General features: G+C 58.1%; 1 protein-coding gene across 5 annotated transcripts in view; it reads right to left on the bottom strand.

The window, feature by feature from the left end:
* The window catches only part of spire1a (spire-type actin nucleation factor 1a), a 112,344-nt gene that overhangs the window by 12,517 nt on the left and 88,285 nt on the right, over nucleotides 1-11,542 (bottom strand). For all 5 annotated transcript variants that reach the window (XR_005997924.2, XR_005997925.2, XM_041869313.2 and 2 more), the window contains exon 11: nucleotides 9,939-10,087. Coding sequence is in view for 3 of the 5 variants with exons in the window: in XM_041869313.2 (XP_041725247.1) it covers nucleotides 9,939-10,087 (149 nt within the window). In the remaining 2 variants the exon portion in view is untranslated. The remainder of the gene's footprint in view (nucleotides 1-9,938; nucleotides 10,088-11,542) is intronic.

Raw genomic sequence — 11,542 nt, 5'->3', positions numbered from 1 at the left:
TACCCTTCCCCAGATCTGTGCCTCGACACAATCCTGTCTCGGAGCTCTACGGACAATTCCTCCGACCTCATGGCTTGGTTTTTGCTATCATGTCCCATCATGTCTGTTAGCAGCAATAGTGATTAAACACTCTTAAAAACAATGTTGAAAAGGGGATGTTAGCTAACTTCACTACGTAGGCCGAAGAAAAAAGTACATTCGGTCTACTCACCACTAGCCTATATGTTTAGTCAACAAGAGTAGCGTGTGCTTTTGCAACATCTAGTGGGAGAATGGAGGGAGAGGGTGAATGGAGGGAGAGGGTGAATGGAGGGAGAGGGTGAATGGAGGGAGAGGGTGAAAAAGAAAGCAGCTAGTGAGGATCATAATTAACTACATACCAGAGAAGGGGGCTCTCGCTGTCTGTCACCAGGCTCAAAAATAGTAGTATACAGTATACCCTAGTCATAATATCCAGCTACACTGGTTCTGAAGGTAGAGATAAGGTAGGTAGTTGGTTCTGAAGGTGGAGATGATAAGGTAGGTAGTTGGTTCTGAAGGTAGAGGTGATAAGGTAGGTGGTTGGTTTTGAAGGTAGAGATGATAAGGTAGGTGGTTGGTTTTGAAGGTAGAGATGATAAGGTAGGTGGTTGGTTCTGAAGGTAGAGATGGATAAGGTAGGTAGTTGGTTCTGAAGGTAGAGATAAGGTAGGTAGTTGGTTCTGGAGGTAGAGATGATAAGGTAGGTAGTTGGTTCTGATGGTAGAGGTGATAAGGTAGGTAGTTGGTTCTGGAGGTAGAGATGATAAGGTAGGTAGTTGGTTCTGAAGGTAGAGATAAGGTAGGTAGTTGGTTCTGAAGGTGGAGATGATAAGGTAGGTAGTTGGTTCTGAAGGTAGAGATGATAAGGTAGGTAGTTGGTTCTGAAGGTAGAGATGATTAGGTAGGTAGCTGGTTGTGAAAGTAATTAGCAATTACATAACCTATTTAAAAGTGTATTTTAAGGGTGACAGTTAGGGTCAGATAGGTCACTGCTGTGCCATGTGACTGGGTTGTGTTCATTAGGCACCAAACAGAAGAAAATGGGGAGGGACTAGCTGGACTTGGACCAATAAGAAACACTCACGTTCATTTTCCCATTGCAGAAGGTTTTGCTACCACGTGCCATAATAAACAGGACTCTGCTCTACCTCCCTTTGACTGCTGTTCATCCTGTGGTTTCAATTACTGTACTGTCCCTCCAGCCCTCCATGTGTTCCTAGTCTCCCTCCACGACACACCGCCTGACCTGACCAGTACCAGCCCTCCATGTGTTCCTAGTCTCCCTCCACGACACACCGCCTGACCTGACCAGTACCAGCCCTCCATGTGTCCCTAGTCTCCCTCCACGACACACCGCCTGACCTGACCAGTACCAGCCCTCCATGTGTCCCTAGTCTCCCTCCACGACACACCGCCTGACCTGACCAGTACCAGCCCTCCATGTGTTCCTAGTCTCCCTCCACGACACACCGCCTGACCTGACCAGTACCAGCCCTCCATGTGTCCCTAGTCTCCCTCCACGACACACCGCCTGACCTGACCAGTACCAGCCCTCCATGTGTCCCTAGTCTCCCTCCACGACACACCGCCTGACCAGTACCAGCCCTCCATGTGTTCCTAGTCTCCCTCCACGACACACCGCCTGACCTGACCAGTACCAGCCCTCCATGTGTCCCTAGTCTCCCTCCACGACACACCGCCTGACCTGAGCAGTACCAGCCCTCCATGTGTCCCTAGTCTCCCTCCACGACACACCGCCTGACCTGACCAGTACCAGCCCTCCATGTGTTCCTAGTCTCCCTCCACGACACACCGCCTGACCTGCAGTACCAGCCCTCCATGTGTTCCTAGTCTCCCTCCACGACACACCGCCTGACCAGTACCAGCCCTCCATGTGTTCCTAGTCTCCCTCCACGACACACCGCCTGACCAGTACCAGCCCTCCATGTGTCCCTAGTCTCCCTCCACGACACACCGCCTGACCTGACCAGTACCAGCCCTCCATGTGTCCCTAGTCTCCCTCCACGACACACCGCCTGACCTGACCAGTACCAGCCCTCCATGTGTCCCTAGTCTCCCTCCACGACACACCGCCTGACCTGACCAGTACCAGCCCTCCATGTGTCCCTAGTCTCCCTCCACGACACACCGCCTGACCTGACCAGTACCAGCCCTCCATGTGTCCCTAGTCTCCCCTCCACGACACACCGCCTGACCTGACCAGTACCAGCCCTCCATGTGTTCCTAGTCTCCCTCCACGACACACCGCCTGACCTGACCAGTACCAGCCCTCCATGTGTTCCTAGTCTCCCTCCACGACACACCGCCTGACCTGAGCAGTACCAGCCCTCCATGTGTTCCTAGTCTCCCTCCACGACACACCGCCTGACCTGACCAGTACCAGCCCTCCATGTGTCCCTAGTCTCCCTCCACGACACACCGCCTGACCTGACCAGTACCAGCCCTCCATGTGTCCCTAGTCTCCCTCCACGACACACCGCCTGACCAGTACCAGCCCTCCATGTGTTCCCTAGTCTCCCTCCACGACACACCGCCTGACCTGACCAGTACCAGCCCTCCATGTGTCCCTAGTCTCCCTCCACGACACACCGCCTGACCTGACCAGTACCAGCCCTCCATGTGTTCCTAGTCTCCCTCCACGACACACCGCCTGACCAGTACCAGCCCTCCATGTGTTCCTAGTCTCCCTCCACGACACACCGCCTGACCTGACCAGTACCAGCCCTCCATGTGCTCCTAGTCTCCCTCCACGACACACCGCCTGACCAGTACCAGCCCTCCATGTGTTCCTAGTCTCCCTCCACGACACACCCGCCTGACCTGACCAGTACCAGCCCTCCATGTGTCCCTAGTCTCCCTCCACGACACACCGCCTGACCAGTACCAGCCCTCCATGTGTTCCTAGTCTCCCTCCACGACACACCGCCTGACCTGACCAGTACCAGCCCTCCATGTGTCCCTAGTCTCCCTCCACGACACACCGCCTGACCCTGACCAGTACCAGCCCTCCATGTGCTCCTAGTCTCCCTCCACGACACACCGCCTGACCAGTACCAGCCCTCCATGTGTTCCTAGTCTCCCTCCACGACACACCGCCTGACCTGAGCAGTACCAGCCCTCCATGTGTTCCTAGTCTCCCTCCACGACACACCGCCTGACCTGACCAGTACCAGCCCTCCATGTGTTCCTAGTCTCCCTCCACGACACACCGCCTGACCTGACCAGTACCAGCCCTCCATGTGTCCCTAGTCTCCCTCCACGACACACCGCCTGACCTGACCAGTACCAGCCCTCCATGTGTTCCTAGTCTCCCTCCACGACACACCGCCTGACCTGACCAGTACCAGCCCTCCATGTGTTCCTAGTCTCCCTCCACGACACACCGCCTGACCTGAGCAGTACCAGCCCTCCATGTGTTCCTAGTCTCCCTCCACGACACACCGCCTGACCAGTACCAGCCCTCCATGTGTTCCTAGTCTCCCTCCACGACACACCGCCTGACCAGTACCAGCCCTCCATGTGTTCCTAGTCTCCCTCCACGACACACCGCCTGACCAGTACCAGCCCTCCATGTGTCCCTAGTCTCCCTCCACGACACACCGCCTGACCTGACCAGTACCAGCCCTCCATGTGTTCCTAGTCTCCCTCCACGACACACCGCCTGACCTGACCAGTACCAGCCCTCCATGTGTTCCTAGTCTCCCTCCACGACACACCGCCTGACCTGACCAGTACCAGCCCTCCATGTGTTCCTAGTCTCCCTCCACGACACACCGCCTGACCAGTACCAGCCCTCCATGTGTTCCTAGTCTCCCTCCACGACACACCGCCTGACCTGACCAGTACCAGCCCTCCATGTGTTCCTAGTCTCCCTCCACGACACACCGCCTGACCTGAGCAGTACCAGCCCTCCATGTGTTCCTAGTCTCCCTCCACGACACACCGCCTGACCTGACCAGTACCAGCCCTCCATGTGTCCCTAGTCTCCCTCCACGACACACCGCCTGACCTGAGCAGTACCAGCCCTCCATGTGTTCCTAGTCTCCCTCCACGACACACCGCCTGACCTGACCAGTACCAGCCCTCCATGTGCTCCTAGTCTCCCTCCACGACACACCGCCTGACCTGACCAGTACCAGCCCTCCATGTGTCCCTAGTCTCCCTCCACGACACACCGCCTGACCTGAGCAGTACCAGCCCTCCATGTGTTCCTAGTCTCCCTCCACGACACACCGCCTGACCTGACCAGTACCAGCCCTCCATGTGTCCCTAGTCTCCCTCCACGACACACCGCCTGACCTGACCAGTACCAGCCCTCCATGTGTTCCTAGTCTCCCTCCACGACACACCGCCTGACCTGACCAGTACCAGCCCTCCATGTGTCCCTAGTCTCCCTCCACGACACACCGCCTGACCTGACCAGTACCAGCCCTCCATGTGTTCCTAGTCTCCCTCCACGACACACCGCCTGACCTGACCAGTACCAGCCCTCCATGTGTTCCTAGTCTCCCTCCACGACACACCGCCTGACCAGTACCAGCCCTCCATGTGTCCCTAGTCTCCCTCCACGACACACCGCCTGACCTGACCAGTACCAGCCCTCCATGTGTCCCTAGTCTCCCTCCACGACACACCGCCTGACCTGACCAGTACCAGCCCTCCATGTGTCCCTAGTCTCCCTCCACGACACACCGCCTGACCTGACCAGTACCAGCCCTCCATGTGTTCCTAGTCTCCTCCACGACACACCGCCTGACCTGACCAGTACCAGCCCTCCATGTGCTCCCTAGTCTCCCTCCACGACACACCGCCTGACCTGACCAGTACCAGCCCTCCATGTGTCCCTAGTCTCCCTCCACGACACACCGCCTGACCTGACCAGTACCAGCCCTCCATGTGTCCCTAGTCTCCCTCCACGACACACCGCCTGACCTGACCAGTACCAGCCCTCCATGTGTTCCTAGTCTCCCTCCACGACACACCGCCTGACCTGACCAGTACCAGCCCTCCATGTGTCCCTAGTCTCCCTCCACGACACACCGCCTGACCTGACCAGTACCAGCCCTCCATGTGTTCCTAGTCTCCCTCCACGACACACCGCCTGACCTGACCAGTACCAGCCCTCCATGTGTCCCTAGTCTCCTCCACGACACACCGCCTGACCTGACCAGTACCAGCCCTCCATGTGTCCCTAGTCTCCCTCCACGACACACCGCCTGACCTGACCAGTACCAGCCCTCCATGTGTTCCTAGTCTCCCTCCACGACACACCGCCTGACCTGCCAGTACCAGCCCTCCATGTGTTCCTAGTCTCCCTCCACGACACACCGCCTGACCTGACCAGTACCAGCCCTCCATGTGTCCCTAGTCTCCCTCCACGACACACCGCCTGACCTGACCAGTACCAGCCCTCCATGTGTTCCTAGTCTCCCTCCACGACACACCGCCTGACCTGACCAGTACCAGCCCTCCATGTGTTCCTAGTCTCCCTCCACGACACACCGCCTGACCAGTACCAGCCCTCCATGTGTCCCTAGTCTCCCTCCACGACACACCGCCTGACCTGACCAGTACCAGCCCTCCATGTGTCCCTAGTCTCCCTCCACGACACACCGCCTGACCTGACCAGTACCAGCCCTCCATGTGTCCCTAGTCTCCCTCCACGACACACCGCCTGACCTGACCAGTACCAGCCCTCCATGTGTTCCTAGTCTCCCTCCACGACACACCGCCTGACCTGACCAGTACCAGCCCTCCATGTGTCCCTAGTCTCCCTCCACGACACACCGCCTGACCTGACCAGTACCAGCCCTCCATGTGCTCCTAGTCTCCCTCCACGACACACCGCCTGACCTGACCAGTACCAGCCCTCCATGTGTCCCTAGTCTCCCTCCACGACACACCGCCTGACCTGACCAGTACCAGCCCTCCATGTGTTCCTAGTCTCCCTCCACGACACACCGCCTGACCTGACCAGTACCAGCCCTCCATGTGTTCCTAGTCTCCCTCCACGACACACCGCCTGACCTGACCAGTACCAGCCCTCCATGTGTCCCTAGTCTCCCTCCACGACACACCGCCTGACCTGACCAGTACCAGCCCTCCATGTGTTCCTAGTCTCCCTCCACGACACACCGCCTGACCTGACCAGTACCAGCCCTCCATGTGCTCCTAGTCTCCCTCCACGACACACCGCCTGACCAGTACCAGCCCTCCATGTGTTCCTAGTCTCCCTCCACGACACACCGCCTGACCTGACCAGTACCAGCCCTCCATGTGTCCCTAGTCTCCCTCCACGACACACCGCCTGACCTGACCAGTACCAGCCCTCCATGTGTCCCTAGTCTCCCTCCACGACACACCGCCTGACCAGTACCAGCCCTCCATGTGTCCCTAGTCTCCCTCCACGACACACCGCCTGACCTGACCAGTACCAGCCCTCCATGTGCTCCTAGTCTCCCTCCACGACACACCGCCTGACCAGTACCAGCCCTCCATGTGTTCCTAGTCTCCCTCCACGACACACCGCCTGACCTGAGCAGTACCAGCCCTCCATGTGTTCCTAGTCTCCCTCCACGACACACCGCCTGACCTGACCAGTACCAGCCCTCCATGTGTTCCTAGTCTCCCTCCACGACACACCGCCTGACCTGACCAGTACCAGCCCTCCATGTGTTCCTAGTCTCCCTCCACGACACACCGCCTGACCTGACCAGTACCAGCCCTCCATGTGTTCCTAGTCTCCCTCCACGACACACCGCCTGACCTGACCAGTACCAGCCCTCCATGTGTTCCTAGTCTCCCTCCACGACACACCGCCTGACCAGTACCAGCCCTCCATGTGTTTCCTAGTCTCCCTCCACGACACACCGCCTGACCTGACCAGTACCAGCCCTCCATGTGTCCCTAGTCTCCCTCCACGACACACCGCCTGACCTGACCAGTACCAGCCCTCCATGTGTCCCTAGTCTCCCTCCACGACACACCGCCTGACCTGAGCAGTACCAGCCCTCCATGTGTTCCTAGTCTCCCTCCACGACACACCGCCTGACCTGACCAGTACCAGCCCTCCATGTGTTCCTAGTCTCCCTCCACGACACACCGCCTGACCTGACCAGTACCAGCCCTCCATGTGTTCCTAGTCTCCCTCCACGACACACCGCCTGACCTGACCAGTACCAGCCCTCCATGTGCTCCTAGTCTCCCTCCACGACACACCGCCTGACCTGACCAGTACCAGCCCTCCATGTGTTCCTAGTCTCCCTCCACGACACACCGCCTGACCTGACCAGTACCAGCCCTCCATGTGTCCCTAGTCTCCCTCCACGACACACCGCCTGACCTGAGCAGTACCAGCCCTCCATGTGTTCCTAGTCTCCCTCCACGACACACCGCCTGACCTGACCAGTACCAGCCCTCCATGTGTTCCTAGTCTCCCTCCACGACACACCGCCTGACCTGACCAGTACCAGCCCTCCATGTGTTCCTAGTCTCCCTCCACGACACACCGCCTGACCTGACCAGTACCAGCCCTCCATGTGTTCCTAGTCTCCCTCCACGACACACCGCCTGACCTGACCAGTACCAGCCCTCCATGTGTCCCTAGTCTCCCTCCACGACACACCGCCTGACCTGACCAGTACCAGCCCTCCATGTGTTCCTAGTCTCCCTCCACGACACACCGCCTGACCTGACCAGTACCAGCCCTCCATGTGTTCCTAGTCTCCCTCCACGACACACCGCCTGACCTGACCAGTACCAGCCCTCCATGTGTTCCTAGTCTCCCTCCACGACACACCGCCTGACCTGACCAGTACCAGCCCTCCATGTGTTCCTAGTCTCCCTCCACGACACACCGCCTGACCTGACCAGTACCAGCCCTCCATGTGTCCCTAGTCTCCCTCCACGACACACCGCCTGACCTGACCAGTACCAGCCCTCCATGTGTCCCTAGTCTCCCTCCACGACACACCGCCTGACCTGACCAGTACCAGCCCTCCATGTGTTCCTAGTCTCCCTCCACGACACACCGCCTGACCTGACCAGTACCAGCCCTCCATGTGTTCCTAGTCTCCCTCCACGACACACCGCCTGACCTGACCAGTACCAGCCCTCCATGTGTCCCTAGTCTCCCTCCACGACACACCGCCTGACCTGACCAGTACCAGCCCTCCATGTGTTCCTAGTCTCCCTCCACGACACACCGCCTGACCTGACCAGTACCAGCCCTCCATGTGTTCCTAGTCTCCCTCCACGACACACCGCCTGACCAGTACCAGCCCTCCATGTGTTCCTAGTCTCCCTCCACGACACACCGCCTGACCTGACCAGTACCAGCCCTCCATGTGTCCCTAGTCTCCCTCCACGACACACCGCCTGACCTGACCAGTACCAGCCCTCCATGTGTCCCTAGTCTCCCTCCACGACACACCGCCTGACCTGAGCAGTACCAGCCCTCCATGTGTCCCTAGTCTCCCTCCACGACACACCGCCTGACCTGAGCAGTACCAGCCCTCCATGTGTTCCTAGTCTCCCTCCACGACACACCGCCTGACCTGACCAGTACCAGCCCTCCATGTGTTCCTAGTCTCCCTCCACGACACACCGCCTGACCTGACCAGTACCAGCCCTCCATGTGTCCCTAGTCTCCCTCCACGACACACCGCCTGACCTGAGCAGTACCAGCCCTCCATGTGTTCCTAGTCTCCCTCCACGACACACCGCCTGACCTGACCAGTACCAGCCCTCCATGTGTTCCTAGTCTCCCTCCACGACACACCGCCTGACCTGACCAGTACCAGCCCTCCATGTGTCCCTAGTCTCCCTCCACGACACACCGCCTGACCTGACCAGTACCAGCCCTCCATGTGTTCCTAGTCTCCCTCCACGACACACCGCCTGACCTGACCAGTACCAGCCCTCCATGTGTTCCTAGTCTCCCTCCACGACACACCGCCTGACCTGACCAGTACCAGCCCTCCATGTGTTCCTAGTCTCCCTCCACGACACACCGCCTGACCTGACCAGTACCAGCCCTCCATGTGTCCCTAGTCTCCCTCCACGACACACCGCCTGACCTGACCAGTACCAGCCCTCCATGTGTCCCTAGTCTCCCTCCACGACACACCGCCTGACCTGACCAGTACCAGCCCTCCATGTGTCCCTAGTCTCCCTCCACGACACACCGCCTGACCTGACCAGTACCAGCCCTCCATGTGTCCCTAGTCTCCCTCCACGACACACCGCCTGACCTGACCAGTACCAGCCCTCCATGTGTTCCTAGTCTCCCTCCACGACACACCGCCTGACCTGACCAGTACCAGCCCTCCATGTGTCCCTAGTCTCCCTCCACGACACACCGCCTGACCTGACCAGTACCAGCCCTCCATGTGTTCCTAGTCTCCCTCCACGACACACCGCCTGACCAGTACCAGCCCTCCATGTGTTCCTAGTCTCCCTCCACGACACACCGCCTGACCAGTACCAGCCCTCCATGTGTCCCTAGTCTCCCTCCACGACACACCGCCTGACCAGTACCAGCCCTCCATGTGTCCCTAGTCTCCCTCCACGACACACCGCCTGACCTGACCAGTACCAGCCCTCCATGTGTCCCTAGTCTCCCTCCACGACACACCAGTACCAGGTCATTCAGCCAGTTACCTCAGAGAAGCCATCTCCCAGTAGGGCAGGGAGATGGGACGATGTTGTTATCCCATTTGTAGCGTCATACAATGCGTTTGAAAACATGAGGTCAACCAGGTAATTAAAAACATGAGTTCAACCATGTAATTGAGTTGCATAACCTAGCAGCATTTGAATGGCTGTGTCTAAAGCCCTGCTGCAATGCCGTGGAGAGGCTTGACTGTCTGCAGTGACACACACAGTGGTGTACGTACCAGAGACTTGGAGCTCTGTCTGTTGGGGGCTGTGAAGGGTCGTACGCTGGTGGGGGTCTCCTTCTCAATGCAGTGTCTCCTCTGAGGGGAGGGGAGACTGTCAGGCTGGGGGGGCGACGACACGGTGATGGGCAGGAACCTGGGGGGTGCTGGAATAGAGAGAGAGAGGGAACAGTTAGATTACAGAGTAGAAGAGTTGAGACACGGTGAGACAGGATGGAAGGTTGGACCCACAGGATGGAAGGTTGGACCCACAGGATGGAAGGTTGGACCCACAGGATGGAAGGTTGGACCCACAGGATGGAAGGTTGGACCCACAGGATGGAAGGTTGGACCCACAGGACTAAAGTAGTGCACTATCACTCCTGCTACTATGGACATTGCCCCCCCTCCCTCCTACTCCCCCTATGGACATTTCCCTCCCCTCCTACTCCCCCTATGGACATTCCCCCCCCTATGGACATTTCCCCCCTCCTACTCCCCCTATGGACATTTCCCCTATGGACATTTCCCCCCTATGGACATTCCCCCCTCCTACTCCCCCTATGGACATTTCCCCCCCTCCTACACCCCCTATGGACATTTCCCCCCTCCTACACCCCCTATGGACATTTCCCCCCTATGGACATTTCCCCCCTATGGACATTTCCCCCCTATGGACATTTCCCTCCCCTCCTACTCCCCCTATGGACATTTCCCCTATGGACATTTCCCCCTATGGACATTTCCCCCCTATGGACATTTCCCCCTATGGACATTTCCCCCTCCTACTCCCCCTATGGACATTTCCCCCCTCCTACACCCCCCTATGGACATTTCCCCCCCTATGGACATTCCCCCCCTCCTACTCCCCCTATGGACATTCCCCTCCCCTCCCCCCTCCCCTCCTACTCCCCCTATGGACATTTCCCCCCCCTCCTACTCCCCCTATGGACATTTCCCTCCCTCCTACTCCCCCTATGGACATTTCCCCCCTCCTACTCCCCCCTATGGACATTTCCTCCCTCCTACTCCCCCTATGGACATTTCCCCCTCCTACTCCCCCTATGGACATTTCCCTCCCCCCTCCTACTCCCCCTATGGACATTTCCCTCCCCTCCCTCCCCCCTCCTACTCCCCCCTATGGACATTTCCCTCCCTCCTACTCCCCCCTATGGACATTTCCCTCCCCTCCTACTCCCCCTATGGACATTTCCCTCCCCTCCTACTCCCCCTATGGACATTCCCCCCTCCTACTCCCCCTATGGACATTCCCCCCCTCCTACTCCCCTATGGACATTCCCCCCCTCCTACTCCCCCTATGGACATTTCCCTCCCCTCCCCCTACTCCCCCTATGGACATTTCCCCCCTATGGACATTCCCCCCCCCAATTCAGAGCAGGTGGGACAGCTAAACAAATATATATATTCATTTATTTTGCTTGTTTTGCCTGTTATTTTGGCATTAATACGTGTCACATATCAGTTGGCAAACAATGTAAAAAAAAATATATATAATCATTGAGTTAATAAAGCCGCATACAAACATTCTCTTTTTTTGTTTTCGTGAGTAAAGCAGCTCCTAAATGCAGGTGTTTCAGCCTAGCTCAGTGCTTTCTGTGGTG

Source organism: Coregonus clupeaformis, unplaced genomic scaffold (assembly GCF_020615455.1).
Source record: "Coregonus clupeaformis isolate EN_2021a unplaced genomic scaffold, ASM2061545v1 scaf0085, whole genome shotgun sequence".
NCBI lineage: Eukaryota > Metazoa > Chordata > Actinopteri > Salmoniformes > Salmonidae > Coregonus > Coregonus clupeaformis.
Note: the sequence above shows the minus strand (reverse complement) of the source record. Positions and strands in the feature narration are given on the sequence as shown.